The sequence below is a fragment of the Arachis hypogaea genome, chromosome 6, assembly GCF_003086295.3.
Source record: "Arachis hypogaea cultivar Tifrunner chromosome 6, arahy.Tifrunner.gnm2.J5K5, whole genome shotgun sequence".
Taxonomy (NCBI): Eukaryota; Viridiplantae; Streptophyta; class Magnoliopsida; order Fabales; family Fabaceae; genus Arachis; species Arachis hypogaea.
In genome coordinates, this window is record NC_092041.1 from 115,148,144 (window position 1) to 115,167,526 (window position 19,383).

At 30.0% G+C, this 19,383-nt stretch overlaps 2 protein-coding genes and 1 pseudogene across 2 annotated transcripts; all 3 read left to right on the forward strand.

The window, feature by feature from the left end:
• Positions 1-548: 548 nt before the first annotated feature.
• LOC112755998 (mitochondrial adenine nucleotide transporter ADNT1-like) lies at positions 549-3,970 on the forward strand. Its single transcript, XM_025804374.3, has 8 exons — positions 549-776; positions 1,667-1,715; positions 2,054-2,217; positions 2,314-2,351; positions 2,560-2,672; positions 2,815-2,931; positions 3,100-3,438; positions 3,730-3,970. The coding sequence occupies exons 1-8, from the start codon at positions 664-666 to the stop codon at positions 3,811-3,813; spliced, it is 1,017 nt and encodes a 338-aa protein (XP_025660159.1). The 5' UTR covers positions 549-663; the 3' UTR covers positions 3,814-3,970.
• Positions 3,971-4,385: 415 nt separating this feature from the next.
• On the forward strand, positions 4,386-9,108 carry LOC112755997 (aspartate--tRNA ligase 2, cytoplasmic-like; annotated as a pseudogene).
• A 6,644-nt stretch (positions 9,109-15,752) lies between these two features.
• Positions 15,753-17,978, forward strand: LOC112755999 (uncharacterized). Its single transcript, XM_025804375.3, has 3 exons — positions 15,753-16,031; positions 16,289-16,418; positions 16,856-17,978. Exons 1-3 carry the CDS (start codon positions 15,896-15,898, stop codon positions 17,802-17,804), a joined length of 1,215 nt encoding a protein of 404 aa, XP_025660160.1. The 5' UTR covers positions 15,753-15,895; the 3' UTR covers positions 17,805-17,978.
• The last annotated feature ends 1,405 nt before the right edge of the window (positions 17,979-19,383 follow it).

The following is a 19,383-nucleotide window of genomic DNA, read 5'->3' on the forward strand; positions in this document are numbered from 1 at the left end:
ATTTTTTCTTTCATGATTATATGATATCTATTATTCTATTAATATTATTTTTTCAATAAATATTTGTAGTATATAATAATAGGTAAAGACTCACATGCAGATATGAAGTTGATAGTTGAAAATTGTTAGATGATATTTAGTTAAACTTGTCAAATTATCTAACTGTTTTTAAATATCAACTTCACATAAAAATTAACTGTATGTAAGTTTTTACTTATAATAATATAATAATACAATAAATATAAATTAATTAATAAAATATTAAAATTTAAAAATAATAATTATTTTTATAAAAATAAAATAAAAATATTTATAATAAAAAATAATTAAATTTTATATAATTATTTAATTATACTGAATTAATCGGTTCGACCAATAATTCATCGATTGAACCAGTAATTCAGTAACCTCATCAGCTCGATCGCCCATTCGGTTTTGACAATTATGCTCACAAGTCGCAAGTTATGACTTATGAGTTATGACCCAGACGCGCGCGCATATAACAGCCCCTTTTCAAAAGGAAAGTCCGCGAACAAGCACACAAATATTTCATTTCTTCTCATTCTCATTCTGTTATACCCTTTCTTTTCAAACGCTACCTCGCTCACCATAGCCCTCGGAGTTCATCTCTCTCCGTACGTCATTCTTAGGGTTCTACCTTCAATGGCGTCGCAAGATTCGCTTCCGAAGACCGCCGACTCTTCGAAGCTTGCCGATCATCATACTCTTCTCAGCATCTGCAACTCTCTTGCCGCTGGTGGAATCGCAGGTGGAGTGTGAGTGTCACTTCCTTTCCACTTTATTTTTTGCTTCTTTCTTTCTTTTATATATGTTTCTGTTCTCTTTTATTGTTCTGATTCTTTTTCTTCTGATTTTGCGATATTTTTTATATTCGTAGTGATTTTGAGCTGGTTTTGGTCTCGAATTTGCTGTTTTCTTGAATTCAACTGTCGTTATTGTGCTTATGTTGCTCTTGCTTTGAATCTTAGAGATCATGAAATCGCTTGTCGTAATCTTTTGCTAGGACTAAGCCTTACATTGAAATCTGAATTGTCTGTGCTATTTAGTGGTTTCTGAATGACTTCCGTGTTTATTGGAGAATATTCATTGTAATGAAATCTTGCTGAGCCCTTTCAGTGCATTATTTCCTTCCTTTCTGTATTTCAAGTTCGGGTCAGTAAAGTTCCATTAGAAATGCCAGAGAAAGTACTGTATTGATTATTAGAAGATAATGTACGTGAGACATACATAAGTCGCTTAATATCTAGGAAAGATAAATTCCTTTACGTATTCCTTGCTATCAAATGCTTCTGAAATATTCCGCTTCAAGCATGTGAAAGGAATAATGAAGGGAAACCTTGATTTGCAAACTAGTTTATTTATAAAGTGGATTTACATCTTAAAGGGAACATAGTAGCTGGAAAGATCTACTGGACATGTGAATGTGTTAATATTAAAAAATAAAAATGTCAGTAAGGTTACTAGTATTTCTCATAAACATTATGAAACAGGCTAATAAATAGATATAGCGCCTTTTATTTTTTTCCCTTGACATAGATGGAGCATATTTTCAACTCATGATGCACATACATGAGATTAATTTTGATCTTGAATTATGCTAAGGGGAAGCATTTAAGTATATTTAGTTATTTACTTTCTTTAATAGGTCGCGAACAGCTGTGGCTCCTTTGGAGAGATTAAAGATTCTGCTGCAGGTAGTTCGCTTTAAGATTCTTAGTTTCTTACTACTAAATTTTTGGTTGTAACCATTCTCTCCATCGCTACTTCCTCATCCCAACCGACCTTCCAAATAGATTTTTGTTGCATTTATGTAGGAATGTTGCATCTAGCATTTTCTTCAATGCTATGAGGATTATCGCTGTCTATTAAACACTGTCTAGATGTATCACTCTTTTTCATAAAGAACAGGAGAAAGTGTGTGGATAGCCAGTGCAAGAATGTAGATAAATATGCCTTTGACTAGGGAGATTGTTTTCATTCTATACTTTTCTGATTATAGGTTAATAAAACCAAGTGTTTTTTGAAAATGCAGGTCCAAAATCGTGACAATATAAAATACAAAGGAACTATTCAAGGCTTAAAATATATATGGAGAACTGAGGGTTTTAAAGGGATGTTTAAAGGAAACGGAACTAACTGTGCCCGTATTGTCCCAAATTCGGCAGTGCAGTTCTTAAGCTACGAGGAAGTATCTAGGTATGTTTTTTATCTTCCGATACTTATCCTATTTCTGTTGTCATTGTGTTAAGCCAATAGCAGTCTACCTGAAACTGTTGCTTAATACTAATGCAGGGGTATTTTGTGGCTCTACCGGCAACAAACTGGAAACGGTAAAATGAAAGCACTTCTCTTTGGATCACTCTATCATGCATCTGAGCATCATTAGAACATATTGTTGTTTTGTCCATTTATAATTTTCTTAACCGAGATGCATCTATCAATGTTAGCATTACTCTTGAATCATGTGTTGCTGTCTAGCTTGTTTCTGGTATTGATGGCCATTTGCAACCCCCCCCCCCCCCCAAAAAAAAAAAACAGAAGCAACTCAGCTCAGTCCTCTTATGCGTCTTGGAGCCGGCGCATGTGCTGGAATCATTTCCATGTCTGCAACTTACCCTATGGACATGGTGCGAGGTCGGCTAACTGTCCAGGTATTATTAAAAGGAATTCCTTAAAATTTTTGCTTCATTTGTAATTATTTCTAATAGTGTTGTTTATGGAAGATGAGTTAGCATAGTGAATTGTTTATTTTTCTGGCTATATTTTTTTAATTTATTTTCAACAATTTTGTAGACAGAGGCATCCCCACACCAATACAGAGGAATTTTTCATGCTCTGTCAACAGTTTTCCGGGAAGAAGGCCCTCGAGCCTTGTATAAAGGATGGTTACCATCAGTCATAGGAGGAGTTGTATGTACTATGTACACAACTTTGTTTATTCTTGAATTAAGTTTGTGTTAACCTTTATTGTACTACATCTTGGAACCAAAACTTTTGTTCATATCATTCTTTATGCTCTTAAAAAATTTCTCTATTTTCATCACCTTCATTAATATACTTTGTTTTGGCGCTTTGCAGATACCATATGTAGGTCTCAATTTTTCAGTGTATGAATCTTTGACGGACTGGTTGATTCGATCCAATCCACTTGGAATAGCTAAAGACTCTGAGCTAAGTGTTACCACAAGGCTTGCATGTGGGGCAGCCGCTGGCACTGTTGGTCAGACAGTGGCTTACCCCCTTGATGTCATTCGCCGGAGAATGCAGATGGTAGGCTGGAAAAATGCTCCTTCAGTTGTTGCTGGTGATGGAAAGAGCAAAGCTGAGTACGCTGGCATGGTTGATGCATTCAGGAAAACTGTGCAGCATGAAGGATTTGGAGCATTATACAAGGGCTTAGTACCCAATTCAGTGAAGGTCGGTTGATCTCTTGGCATTGCATAACTTCCTTCTCTTATAATGCCCCACGGTTAGATTAATTTTTCCGCGAGTTTAGTTTATTGGTACGCAAGTTCAGTTTATACCAAAAGTATGCGGTGCCTTTCGCCATGTTTTTAGGTGGGGGCAGGTTCTGGAACGATTGCTATATCTTACGAACAATTTTGTTTTGGGGTTGGTTGACAATAGTCTTTTTAAGTCTTCGAAAAAGAAAAATTAATGTATAGTACCACTGCGTTGCCGATTGAAATTTTCTTTCGCTCGTTTCAGGTGGTCCCGTCTATAGCTATTGCTTTCGTGTCATATGAGATGGCGAAGGACATGCTCGGAGTTGAATATCGGACATCTGACTGAGGAATTAACTAGTTGTTGGGTTTTCGTTGGCATTTGCCAGATGTGAAAGTGGAAGATGGTAAAATACTATTCATCCTGTAAAGTAAACTTCATGATTCTGTCTACTACCAAGTAGTAAAAAGTAGAGAAACGATTCGATTCCTGTCTTTTTTTTTTTTCCGAAAAATGTCCATTTCCATTTTTGTCCTTGATTTTAGTAAGACTGTAAGACAATGCGGTTCTTTTGCAAGTTCATTTGTTAACGAAAGTTTGTTTCACCGTAGAAGCTTCCATAAAACATACCTTTTTTTTCGTCTCACTGATTAAATTGGAATCATATGGCAACCAACACAAACTAGGTAGCTACAAACGAGTTCTACTAGACCTATCTGAACCTTGACTGCTGCTCCTCAACATCTTTCTCAACTCTTGGAGAGACTCTTAGGATTTGGAAAAATTGGGACTGCTTGATTTTATTTAAAATTTTTAGAGATTAAATTGATATTTTCAAACATTTCGCCACATCATCTAACTGCCATGGTATCATATGTCAACTAAAATGGTCAGATCAACTTTTCGGTCACAGAAAATGACGGAAGGGCCAAATTGAAGCACAGACCAAAATTTTAGGATATAATTAGAGTCAATTGTAATCTTAAGGACTAAATTGAGTGAGGAATCAAATTTTAGGGTCATTTTGAGTATTAAGTAAGGCTAATTCTCTTAATTGTTACGTCACTATCAAAGTCCAAAGATGGAAGCCATGAAGCAGGAAAAGCTCTGCCGCCGGCAGGACACTGCCCTTGCCTCCGCCGCATCGAAGCTCGCCGTCGACGAGGACGACCCCCTCGCTGGAAACTACGGCGACATCACAATGGAGTTCCTGCAGTCGAAGACCATGGACCCCAGCGCATGGACACGGGTTGTGAATCTGGAGAAGTCTCTAGAAGGGAAGCACGTTCTGATCCGAGCTAGGGTTCAGGCGATCCGTCGCGTTGGGAAGAAGATGGCCTTGTTGGTTGTGAGAGAGAAGGGCTTCACCGTGCAGTGTTTGGTGCAAGAGCAGCGAGATTTGGTTAGCGTGCAGATGGTGAAGTACGCTGCCGCGCTGAGCCGCGAATCTGTTATCGATGTTGAAGGTCTTGTTTCGGTCCCTTCGGAATCAATCAAAGGTGCCACACAGCAGGTTAGTTAGCTTCTGAGATTTGATTTTGGATAGAAATAAAGGGAAACAGTGGCAATGCATTTAGTAGGGTTTAACACTTGCTGGTAAAGGTTGTACTAGTAAATGGTAGAACGGTCTCTAACGCTTCCTCTTATTCTCCTTTACTTGTATATTTGTAAGTCATTTTTTTCAAGTAATTGAACATTTTGTTGAGGATCAATGCTTGAGATTATAGCTTATGTGGTTTGTTCTGATAGGTGGAAGTTCAAGTGAGGAAGTTGTATTGTGTTAGCAGGGCCCCTCCAACTCTACCCTTTAATCTCGAGGATGCTGTTCGAAGTGAAGCTGAAATTGAGAAGGCTCTTCAGGTAATTGATTGGAGGTGTCTGGTTCTTTGTTAACCTGTTTGACTCGTCACTTCTTTGTTAGGGTGATTTGTTTCCAGGAGCTGATCTTCTATTTTTTTTTTTTTTTTAATTTCATTTTGTGTATTATTAAATTCTCCTGAATGTGTAAAATCGCAGTTGCACATCAATTCTTTTCATCCATCGGTTAACTAGTTCTCTTAATGAATGTAGGCTGGTGAACAACCTGTTCGTGTTAATCAGGATACACGTTTGAAGTCTAGAGTATTTGAGCTCAGAACCCCGGCTAATCAAGGAATTTTCCGTATTCAGTCACAAGTTGGAAACGTAAAGCATTTCATCTGAATTTTTTTTTTCTGAAGAGTTCTACTTATTCACGTTCATTTTTTAATTACATGTTGTTAAGATCATGGTTGCTTTAAATTTTAAATTTACTCAGTAAATGCATACTAAGACATTAAAGGAATAGATATTCCCCATGATGCCAAGTTGAATGATCAAATTATTTTTCATTGCATTGTTGGGTAGGCATTCAGAAAATTCTTGTCATCTGAAGGCTTTGTTGAAATCTACACTTCAAAGTTGATTGCTCTTTTGAACTATAAAGGGCACCCTGTATGCCGTGCTGAATCACCACACCTCCACAAGCAAATGCCAATATATGCTGATGTTGGCCGTGTTTTTGAAATTGGTCCTGTGTTTAGGGTTGAAGATTCCCTCACACCCAGACATCTGTGTGAGGTTACCGGTCTTGATGTTGAAATGGAGATTATGGAGCATTATGATGAGGTATTCTTACTTTTAGGCATATCTTTTTGTGTATGATTTCGAAATTAGAGGTACATAATGTAATTTACTGATATTGAGTTTTGAACAGGTTATGGATATAGTTGATAGGTTGTTTGTCTCAATATTCGATATAGCTTGAACCAGAATTGTAAGAAGGAGCTTGAAGCTGTGGCACTCCAGTACCCATTTGAACCTTTAAAGGTAAGCATCTTCTATTAAAAAAATTGTATTTTATATATATATATATATATATATATATATATATATATATATATATATATATATCAAACATTCCTTTCTATTCTAATAAATTTCTTTCTCCATAAAAAATAAGGGTAAATATTCTTAGTTATCCTATGTTGTATTTGTTATGTTATGAACCACCAGTTGAAAATTGTGAATGCAAATGAATGCAATGCGTAAAGGCTTCTATGATTTGATATATCCCCTTGATATGCAGTATCTTCGTCTAACATATGAAGAAGGGGTTCAGATGCTCAAGGTAAGCTTAAAAATTTTCTTAGTATCTAATTCACAAATAATGCACAAAAATTTATATTTTATTGAATGGGTTGACTTTATTCTTAATAAGACATGCGTAAAAAAAATGGAGGGATTATACAACAACAGTGATAATAACAAAGTCCTGGCCACTAGTTTATGCCGGCTACATGGATCATATGGTGCTATTGCACTGTGAAAAGTTATGTCGTTTTAGTTTCTAATTTCTAATCTCAACTAAAATGTCAAGGGCAACATGATTCATAATAGTCAACGGTTTATTAGAAAATGTTATGGAGTCCCTATTGTTAATTGAAAAATAACTGGGCTTGAGGAACATTTTTACTTATTCGCGATCTATATCATAATCTCGTGTGCTTGCAAGTGAAAGTGGGTTTATAGTCCCAAAAAGGATGAAATTATTGTCTTGATGCCTAATTAGGTTCCCATTCTTTATTGATGCTGAGGCTTCCTCTCTATTTTTCCTCTTATAGATGGATCTCGGTTTTCTTTGCAACTGTTGAATCAGACCTCTCAACACTCAGAATTTTGTTTAACTTTGCTAATAAGAATTTTAGGAAATGGTTTATAGTCCCTAACAATACACCGGCCTTGGAGAGCCGACATCACAACGGCGGCTTCACTCTATCGAAGCTGACCCAATGGTAGCCACTTTGCTACGGTCTAGCTGATACCATTGTTAGATATCTAAAGAAAGTGGGAAACCACACCTTAAAAGCTAGCTGTTAAGGGGGAAGAACCACTCTCCTTATATACAACATCAAGCATCCCATACTACTCGATGTGGGATTTTGAGCACCCATAATACCCAAGTCCCTAACATAATTCCTTCTCTTTCACACGCGCACACATAACAAAGAAGTGCAAATATTTTATTTACTTTTTATGACCTATTATTTTGGACTTCATTGGGTTGTCATTTTTGTGTATAGGTATGGCATGGAGTTCTATATCCTTTACCGATACCCCTTGGCTGGAAGCCCATTTTACACAATGCGCCTTGCTATGATAATTCACAGTACTCCAACTCATTTAATGTTTTTATTAGAGGTAAGCAATAAGTGGTTTTGCCATTCATTGTATTAATACAAGAAATGTTTTCATTAAACATTTCATCTATATTGTTATCAACAGGAGAATACTTGTAAACTCCTAGAGCACATTTAATATGTGTTCTAAAAACATCAATAGCCACTTATTCTTGATATTTTATATAATTTTTAAACATTATAAATGGAAATAAATGGATATAGTTGTTCTAGGAGTGTGCAAGTATTTCTTATAGCCATCATTGCTTCTTCATAGATATAAGTATTTCCACAAAAGCTTGGAGTTTGTCACTGGTTTTTATTCAAAGTTCTGTGTTGCTTGTCCCATAGGTGAGCAGATTCAGGAGCTCAGCATGTCCACGATGCAGAGATGTTGGAAAAACGGGCTAAGACTTGCAGCATTGATGTCAAGAAGATATCTACATATATTGATTCTTTCAGGTATTCTTCACAGCCTGTTGCTCAGTTCATCTTTGTTTAACTCTGGCAGCTACTATCATTTTAACAAAATCGTTATGTCTAAAAATCAGTATATCTAGACATAATTTGTGTCCTTATGGATAACCCATTATCTTGACCCTTGAAATATTAGTTTGTTGACAAATTGGTCTTTTAAAAATGGATAATTATTTCATGGTACCTGAAATATTGTTTTCACTTGACAGAAATCATTATTTCTTGTTGACAAAATGGTTCCCTGATAATTATTTCATAGTACCTGAAAATCCACCCACATAATGAGAGCACTATTTTGTTAGATATTTCTAGGGCAAAAATGATGGTTTGATCCATGATTCAACAAAGTTTATATTGGCAATCGAAAGCCTAACACAATCCTTCTCTTTTCCGGACTTGGGACTGATTATATAATGTTTGCAACAAGCTTGACATAGGCAGAGTTTGCTAGAATGATGAATTACTTTCAAAACAAAAATGAAGCATTATACATTCTGTCTATTATGGTGTAGTTATCAATATTTGAATTGTCATTTTGTCAGCGAACTAATTTGAGAGTTGAGGGTTTATCATCCAAATACATTAAATTTTGGAATTTACAACTGTCTAACCGACCGTTAATATTTATTACTGGACAGAGGGAATGATTCATATTTTCAGCAAATTGAATTACCTTGTGTCAAAATCTAATTGCTTTGTTGATGATTCAGATATGGTGTACCACCACACGGTGGGTTTGGAGTTGGTTTGGAGCGTTTAGTAATGCACTTCTGTGGCCTGGATAACATTCACAAGACAACACTTTTTCCGACTCCTGGGATTACACTATGATAGTTATACCGAAACAGTGACTTGGAAATTGCATTGTTACTAAATGTTCATATTGCAAGAATTTCTTTTCCTTTGAATTAGCAGTTTTGGAGCTGGTGTATATATACTTCTTTACAAAGCATACTTTTTTTTTCCTCCACTTCTCTCTCATCATCGTTGTTGTTTTTTCTTCTTCTTCTTATACTTTTTATTTCTTATTCATAATTGTCTTCTTTATTTGTATATTTTAAAAAAATATTATGAATGAGAAGAAAAATAGAATAAAAAATGATAATGATGATGATGAAAAAAAGATATCGAAATTTTTTATATAAAACACAAATAAAATAGAAATGACATAAAAATTTATTATATAAAACACAAAAATCATTGCAATGATTTGGTTAATTTATCTCAGTGCTGATGAGTAGTAAACTTGTCAATAAATTAATGATGATATTTCAAACAACATCAGTCAAGTGAAGATAACACACTAACTACCCTTCTAAATTCTAAGACCTTTGTCCCTAGGCTTAATTTATTAATTGGGTAAAGTATTATTTTGGTTTTAACATTCAATTAAATTTCAATTTGGTCTTTAATATTTTAAATGTCATATTTCAGTTCTAAAAACCTTAAACATTATATTTCAATCTCAAAAAAAATTTAAGCGGATTTAATATTATCTCACAATTAAATTTAACACAAACAATATACATATTGATAAAGAGGTAATAGTATTCGATTTTAGTATCTATGAAGATTAAAATTGATTCACAACGATCACTAATATAAAAGTTTTTTCTTTGATTTTGAAGCGTTTATGGTTGATTGTTAAGATTTGGAGTTTTGTACAAAAAGAAAATTAAAGAGAATAAGTATTACAAAAATGTTTTAATTATGTAGATATGACTTAACTAGTAATGTTATTAATGTCCATATCACTCATTCTGATAGCTATTAATGTTAAATTTAATAGTAGGACAACGTTGAACCTATTTAAAATTTTTTGAGGCAAAAATAGAACGTTTGAAACATTAGACACTAAATTAGAATTTAGCACAAACATTGAGAGATGAAAATAGTACTTTATCCTTATTAATTAAATTATCATTATACAGCTTGCAAATTGATTCTTGTGATTTAGCTATATAGCTAGCTCATATGAACATAAGTTTTCTTTTATATTTTAATTAAGATCAATATGAACATAAGAACCTCCGAAAGAATAAGGATATAATTAAGGCTAGTATTAGCTCCCTTTTTCCTTAACAAATAAAGTCTAATCATTAGTCTAAGTTGTTGTTACATTAGCCTAATTGATTCTTGACTTTCATTCTTGCTGTTTCACTGCACTGAAGATAAAATAATAATAGCCTAATTATTTTATAGCATGGTTGATCTAACCGCTACTTTGAAAAATTACAATTAATTAGATTAATTTTTTAATATAACTGCTGTGCATATCACTATTTCATCATGCAGCAATGATGAAGTACAATAAATTTCGGTCATCAAATTAGTAAGTATTTACTTGTATGTATTTATACATATTAATTTATAAAATTTTTCAACTACATAATTATTAAAATAATTAAATATGTCATAGTAAAATAATTAAATATGTAATTAATAGATAATTAAATTTATTTTTAGTAATATAATTAATTATTTTATGAGGTATATAATTATATATTTTTATATGCAATGATTAATTTTTGATAATATAATTATAAAAAAAATATTAAGTGATTATTTTTTTTAATTATTGTCTCGTAGTTAAACTAACACTAATCCTTTTTCTTTTTGGGAGACAACTATTTGTAACTCTTCACTTGGGTTTTTTCATTTGTAGGGACACATCAGACCTAATTATCAGATTGACTTTAAAAAATACATTTTATAAGATTCTAAATGTATTTGGATATAACTTTAACAATACTCTTATTAAAAGAGGATTTCTGATAATATTTTTAGATATATAAAAATTCTTTACAGTAAAAGATAGATAGAAACAAAAAATGTTATTAAATATTTTTTTCCAAATTTGTTTTAAAGTAAGTTCCGATTAAATTAGTTAGAGTTGACGACTGACTTAATTCTACACTATATTTCTATTTTATTGTGCCTTGATTTTGAAATACCGTACAATGGAAACAGGATAGTGATAGTGCTAAATTAAGCTCAACCACTAATTAGTAGGGGTGGTAACGGGGCGGGTAGGGACGGATTTTTGCTTTATCCGATCTTGTTCTGTCGTATAACAATCTGCATAAAATCTGTCTCGTTTTTATCTGCGGGTAATAAAACGTTGAATCCTAACCCGTCCTTATGGTACCCGTTCCGCCCCTACCCGTCCCTATAATTATTAAAATTCAATAAATAAAATTAAATTTTAAAATTTATATAACCATCATCACATGCATAACATAAATTAAAGTAAAAATTTAAATATGATACAATATTATTAATCATTTATTAATTATTTTACATATATTATATATTAAAATTATATATATTATATATATAGCGGGGTGGGTAGGGACGGATATTATCTAAACCCGAACGAGTAGAGACGGGATGGGTACCCCGCGAGTTCGGGTGGTATTGCTATCTCTACTAATTAGCAATTCAACATTTCAGAATACATGCTGCCTCGGTTTTCCGATGATATTATTATTCTTATTCTTATTCTTATTATTATTATTGTTATTAAAATATTAGTGAACCAATATTTTTATTAATATTTTGTATTAATATTTTTTGTATTATTAAAATTTAAATTTTACTATAAAAGTATTTTTATTGACAAAATATTATTAAAAAATAATATATTTTATTTATTATATATTGTTATTGGTGTTGTATTATGACATATAAATGGACTTTTGCAATGAATTTGTAAGTATTATAAAAAATATAAAACTTTAGGTAACTCTTTGAAAAAATGGTAATATATAAATTTATAAGTTTTTAAAAAATATTAAATAACATGTAGAAAAACGCATAAAATATAGGTTCTTGAAAAATTACGACACGATTTATTCTTCTATTAAACACTATAAATCTACTGCTGTAATTTTTCATAAATTAATTTTTCTCACGGACTAGCATCGTAAAATCCTTAAAAATCTATTTGATATTCTTTTTTTAGAGACTTATTATTATTATTTATTAAAGAAAGAAGACTCGAACCTACAATTTTTTAATTGAGTATAGGAAGACTATGTCATTTAAGCTATAATTTATTAGCTGAAAACATGCTTAGACCACTCGGCCATCCTGACCTTGTTGGTATTATTATTATTATTCGTTTGGTCACCAACCAAAAATAAAATAACAGGATTTAAAAAAGTCTACAAGTTTTCCGGTCAGCGTTTTCCTCTTTCTTTTTCTTTGGGAAGCTTTGTTGACTTTTCAACGGAATTATGCCCTTATAAATTTCAAAATCTTGTGGGTTGTTTGTTTTGATGACTTAAATAAAGTAAACAAAAAAAATTAAGAAGGGAACTGTTTGAATAGAAGGATAGGTTTTTTTTTAAATTATTTTTAGGTGAATGTTAGGATGTCATTTTGTACTTAAGTTATTAAAAAGGTAAATAAATAATATTTAATAAATTTTATATAATTTATTTTTTATTTTAAATATTTTATTTTTTATTTTTAAAAAAATTAATAATTTAGACACCATAATAAAAGTACTATAGAACTCATTTTATTTTTAAACTCTTTTTAAGGAAAAGAAAATTTCATATAATAAAGTTGTAATTTTATTATCATCTTTGTCATAATATCTACCACTGTATTTACATCTTTCATAATTAAATGAAAATTAATATATCAATTCTAATATATTATATCCCTTATTTTGAGCACTAAAATAATACTTTGTTATATCCTTTGCATTCTGTGATGGAATTAAAAAAAGTCGTTAATAAATTAACAAACTCAAACGACCGTCATATATGTTCGTAGTAGCGAAAAAATTGTTTTAAAAATCCATTGCTAATTACTTAGTTTGAACTAAATCTTATAATACACTTATTATGACACACAAACTTGCTTCATCTAGCAAGAAATGTGTGTATTTATTAGCATTTAATTTTTTTTTGGATCGTTGATAAAATTCTCACTTAATAGTTAATATCAACATTTCGCGCTTATAATAGAAATTCACATCAACTCAAGTAAAAAAGGACAAACAACTAAAATATAAACATTAAAAAAATCTTCAAAATTTTTACTAATCGCTAAATCTAAGCAAAACACCATAAAAACATTAAAAATAATAATTTAATACCACTGAAAGATTTTTCCACTTTACATGAGAGTGAATTTAACTTACATCGATATAAGTTGTTGCTTTCATGCACGTAATAAAATAATCTTGACATGACAAAGTATTTAAAATATTGCCCGCCGGAATAAATAATAATCAAACGTAATATAGGAATGGTTTAATTACTTTCTTAGTCTCTATAATTTTGTAAAATTTTTAATTAGGTCCTTGTATTTTTTTTTTTTAATCAAGTTCTTGAACCAAGTTTTTTTTTAATTGGGTCTCTATACTTTTTTTTTTTTTTATTTGGATCCCTGCACCAATTTCTTTTTAGTTCGGTCCCTATAAAATTAAGTCAATTACTGTTAAGAGGGACCTAATTGAAAAAAAAAATTAGTGTAGGAATCTAATTAAAAAAAAATATAAAAACTTAATTAAAAATTTCGCAAAACTATAGAGACTAACAGAGTAATTAAACCTATAAAAATTGCGATAACTTGTTAGACTTTTATTACCTTTTCTTTTAATATATATTTTAATGCTATAGAAAGGCTAGAACCAGTGACAAAAGTAGTGCATGCTAATAAACAGCAAGCTATAACAAGGTTCAACTACTTAACTAGCTGTATATATAAATAATTGCAGATATAACAATTTTGTTGACAAAGGAGAAAAAGAAAGAACAGTACATTGCAACTCAAATACATGCACCAATGCAAGCATCTCATAAATAATTATATATTTATATAAATCTTTTTTTATTATTTTGAATTTATAAGGATTTTGCATTGATATATTTTTATTTAGTCTTATGCAAAATTATTTTATTTATATATAGAACAAAAAGAATCAGATTTTAGATTTTTTATTATAAAAAATTGATATTATATTATCAAATTATTTTTTTAACAACTTAATTAACTCAATGTCAATGTGTTAAGATACATAAATAATTATATATTTTATACTATCTTTAAAAACAAATCATTAATGATCTTCTATTAGAAAGTCTATATAATATAAAATAATATTTTCATACATTTAAAATAATATAGAATTATTCTAAGTGCACACTAAAAATTATCTATTAATTCAAGTATTAGTGTAGAATACATTTTAAAATATTAAATAATATTTATTTATATAAAATATATGATAACTAATTTAGTAGCTTATTTTTTATATATACATAGTATTTTATGAATAATATCAGATAACGTATTATTTTGACTCCTAACGTTTGGACCAAATTCTAATTTAGTATTTAACGTTTTAAATAATGTCCTATTTAAATCCTAAAATGTTTTAAGTTTTCTATTTCAATCTCAACAAATTTCAAACATGTTAAATATTATGCCACAATTAAATTTGACATACACGATAAATTAGCATATTAAAGATCTAATAACGTTTAATTTTTATACATAAGTAAAATTGATCTACTAACGATCACCAATAATTACCAATGTAAAAATTTTGCTTTGATTTTGGAGCGTTAATTATTATTAATTGATAGAATTTGAATTTTTTTTACAAGAAAAAAATCAATAAAAAAAATATTACAAAAAAGTTTTGATTATTTTTTTAACACACAAAAAAAAAATATAACTTAACAATAATATTGTGGTTATTTTATTAATTATTTGTATCAAATTTAATAATATTAAATCTATTTAAATTTTTTAAAACAAAAATAAAATATTTAAAATATTAAAAAACTAAATTAAAATTTGACTCAATAATTTACCAATTTTCATTCGCCTAGTTATATATAACTCATTTAAACACTTAATAAGGTCTCTATTATTATATTTGATGAGTTAAAATTTTCACCAATTTTCACTACTACTCATGGAATATTTTGATCTCGAATAAATGACCATTTGTATTCATAAAAAATGAAAACACTGACATATGTATTCACATTAGATCAAAATTAAACTTGTACCCACGCAAGATGCCTTCTGTGTGACAAAAGTACCATACGCAGCACTTCAACCCTCCAAAGATAGGATACTTTTGTCATACGAAGAGCATCTTCCATGAGTACAAATTTAATTTCGATTTAGTGTAGGTACATATGTCAGCATTTTCATATTTCATGAGTATAAATGGTCATTTATTCTTTTGATCTCTATTATCTAAATTTGATTCTAGTTTAAGAAAGACAAGAAGAAGAGAGCTTATTCTCCTATTCTGTCAACACACACTACACTACTAAATAATTTCTAGAATTTTCCATAAAAAAAAAAAGGCAACTACTCCCATGAAGATGGCAAAAACATCTTCTCATGATGATCCTTGTTCAAAAAGTGTAACTTATTTATTTAGCAACATTTTAAATAAAAGTAACACTTTTACTTCAAATCAAATCAAGCCCTACAATCTATCATCCAATGGTCAAAATGATGTATCTTCACATGATGATAATCATTAAATCTTCATTGGAGTAGCCACCAAAAAAAAAAACAGTTACCTCTCTTCACTGCTGCCACACTATATAAAAATAGTGAGAATAAGGATTATTGTCCTCGGAATCATGTTATGTATATCCCCTTACAATTTTTATATTAATAAAATTCTCTCTCTCTCTCTCTCTTATAATTCAAGCAAATAGGGTTAAGAAGGAACCAAAAGAATATCAAAGAGTGAATAGCCAAAAAGAAAGATGGGAAGGGCTCCTTGCTGTGACAAAGCAAATGTGAAGAAAGGGCCATGGTCTCCTGAAGAAGATGCTAAGCTCAAATCATACATACAACAACATGGCACTGGTGGCAATTGGATTGCTTTGCCTCCAAAAATTGGTAATTCATTCACTAATTATTTCAATCATTATCATCATATAAAAAATTATATATTTTTTTTCTGGGGTTTCCTCTATTTTCCTTGATCTCTGATCTTTAGTATATCCTTGTTCATATATATATAATATGTTACTAAACTAGGTTATATATATAGCTATGGTGTTTAATTTTGTAGTATACTACATAGTTCAAATATAGGGAATTTATTTAATATTTAATTTTGTGGGTTATTAATTAATTATATTATACTATTATAGGATTGAAGCGTTGTGGGAAGAGTTGCCGTCTAAGGTGGTTGAACTATCTTCGCCCTAATCTCAAGCATGGTGATTTCTCTCAAGAAGAAGACAACATTATTTGTAGCCTCTATGTTAGTATTGGAAGCAGGTAATTAATAATAATAAATTATCTTCACTCATCATTATTAATATTTAAGAGAATTTTACAAGTACAAATTCAGTTTTATGATTTAAACTCTATATTTAAATTTAAATGAATTTTCAACTTTGATTATTACCTTACTACATACATACATGCATGCATATACATACATTTTCTTATGAGTAATTAGTATTATTCATGCATGGTTCTTAATTTTGTTTCCTTAATGATTTTCTGTTTATATGTATATGAAATTAACAGAAATGTTTGGTAACCAAAGAAAATCAGCAAAAAACAGTCATAACTTGCCTTATTTAACATTCATTAATTATTACGACAATTAATTAATGCTAAATAAGGCAAGTTCTGGCTGTTTTTTTTTTGTCTACCTATCATTACCCGAAATTAAATAATCCATTTTGGTTTGTGAAAAACATATATAGGTGGTCAGTTATTGCTGCTCAATTACCAGGAAGAACTGATAATGACATAAAGAACTATTGGAACACAAGGCTCAAAAAGAAGCTTCTTGGCAATAACAAGAACCGCCGCAACAAAGAACAGCAACAATTACAAGCATGTAGCAATAATAATGGAATCAACAAGCAACAAGAAACATCATCAATTAATGGAGGGAGTGTTATTATTGGTGATGATTCCTTATCTTCCTTATTGGTTCATGAAAATAGTAGTACTACTCATCAACAACAACAACAACAACAACAATGTTATTGGCCACACTTCATGCCAGTGTTGCCAATACCAAATTTGCCATATAGCACAACAAATAATAACCAACAATTCTACTTAGGATCTTCTTTCAATGACCAAGATTCCATCAAGAAACTACTTATCAAGCTTGGAGGGAGATTCCATAATGATGTTGATTATCATAATTACCATCCTACCCTTGGTGATGGATTATTGAATCATCTTCATCAATCACAAGGTACTACTACTTATTATTCTAATAATTCAACACAACAACAAGTACTTTATCATCAAGAACAAATACAATTTGATGATGGTAATAATGGACTTCATCATGATGAAATGGTGCAAAGAAAAGGAAACCTCAACAATGAAATTGAAGAAGAAATGGTGGGTAATACTAATTTTATTCCACAAAGATTATTAAATAATGGGTTGGGGTTCTTCCATGGAGACATGGTTTTCAGTGAGGATAAGATCATAATAGGCTCTACTACTACTAGGCCTAATTGGGGTGAGAATAGTAGTGGCAATTCAGTAATTTACCACCCTCTTATTTCTTCTTCAAATTACCAAGAAGATCAAGGTGTAAGGCCATCAGAAGAATGTGCTTTGCAAGAGTATAGCACTATAGCCACCATGAGGACCAATAGTAGCAATAGCATGCTTCATGTACAATAATAATTATACTGTGTACATTATTAATGTATTAATCAACAATGGTATTACTAGCTAGCCATTTGAAGCAAATTAAATAATTAAGGGAATGAAGCTTGTAATTTGATTTTGATTATATGTGATTATGATTATTAAAAATCATCATATATATATATATATATAGAGGTCATTTTAGTATGTCTATATTACGGTAGTTATGATATTTTACAAAATATTGCTAAAATTAAAGTAACACATTTTGAATATTCAGCAATATTTTTTAAAAAGTGTTGTTAAAAAAATGTTATCAAAATATAAAAGAAATGTGACTTTAATTTTAACAAAAAAATATGAATGATTATATATCTAATACATCTCCTCAAATAATTTGAGAGTTATTTTTTGGATTTTTTTTTTTTTTTGTATAATTATTCTTTTTGTCGATCTTTTTATTTGTCTTATGTTATTTTTATTTTTATTTTTAGGGTTTATCAAAAATCAAATTCTAAATTTTTTAGATATAAAATTCTAATATTATGTTATAAAATTATTATTTTTAAATTTAATTAATAAAAAAATAACATAAATAATTATATCTCTAATAAATTGTCATTTGAATTTATGTCAATTGTGTTCTAAATAGAAATTTATCCTCTCCTATAACTAGATGATATTATTATATAGGATATTCATTGATGGCTAGTTACTGTATTATTTTAATATATTTTGTATCATGATACTATTTGATAAATTTAAGCCGATAAAAAAAAACAATATAAATAGTTATATTTTTAATGTCTTTTTAAATAAATTTTTTTAAATTTGTTTGAATTTTTATATAATTTTTTTTAAGATATATAGAGCTCTAATACTATTTTATTATATCATTTTTTTTTTAAATTTAAAATGATAAAAAAAGACAACATAAATTATATCTGTAACTTTTTGAATGTCATAGTTTAGTGTATAATAATGAATAATAGAGTATTGTATGTATATAATATATAATATTGTTAATCACATCATCATAAGTGAGAATAATTGATATCACCTTCACTGTTTAATTAGCATATGCACAGGTTGAAGAACAAATTCAAGTTTTGGGAGTATGATAATAAGTAACTCACAAGGAATTAAGGGGCACTAATTAACTTGGTACGGCATATCATATAGTTATAGTTATAGTAGCTAGTCAGAATTGGATGTGTGGTAGGTCTATAAATTAATTCATCTTATGAAAAATAGAATGAATGTGGATGCACATGCTATCAAGTAATTAATTCGTTGGCCGTATCTGTTTGACCGTTAATCTTCTCAGTTCCCACCTAAAGTCATTATTTTTACATGCCCAAATGTATAGCATACATATCATTTTTTTTTTAATTAAGAGTGAGATTCGAACTCGTTATTTTTAAATGAGTATAAAAAACTATGTTATTTGAGCTATATCTCATTGCATAGTATACATATAATATACATGTATAAGATATAAACAAAATGACCGTTAAATATCTAATAATCAGTTATACCTTTTCTTATAACTTATTAAGTCTAAACTTTTGAAAAGAATGATTTTATGTTATAATATTAAAATTTTTATGGT

Coding starts and splice junctions, on each gene's coding strand:
- LOC112755998 (XM_025804374.3), top strand. CDS start 664: ATGGCGTCGCAAGATTCGCTTCCGAAGACCGCCGACTCTTCGAAGCTT. Junction 777..1,666: donor GGTGGAATCGCAGGTGGAGT/GTGAGTGTCACT, acceptor TTTCTTTAATAG/GTCGCGAACAGCTGTGGCTC. Junction 2,352..2,559: donor CCGGCAACAAACTGGAAACG/GTAAAATGAAAG, acceptor AAAAAAAAACAG/AAGCAACTCAGCTCAGTCCT.
- LOC112755999 (XM_025804375.3), top strand. CDS start 15,896: ATGGGAAGGGCTCCTTGCTGTGACAAAGCAAATGTGAAGAAAGGGCCA. Junction 16,032..16,288: donor TGCTTTGCCTCCAAAAATTG/GTAATTCATTCA, acceptor ATACTATTATAG/GATTGAAGCGTTGTGGGAAG. Junction 16,419..16,855: donor TATGTTAGTATTGGAAGCAG/GTAATTAATAAT, acceptor AAACATATATAG/GTGGTCAGTTATTGCTGCTC.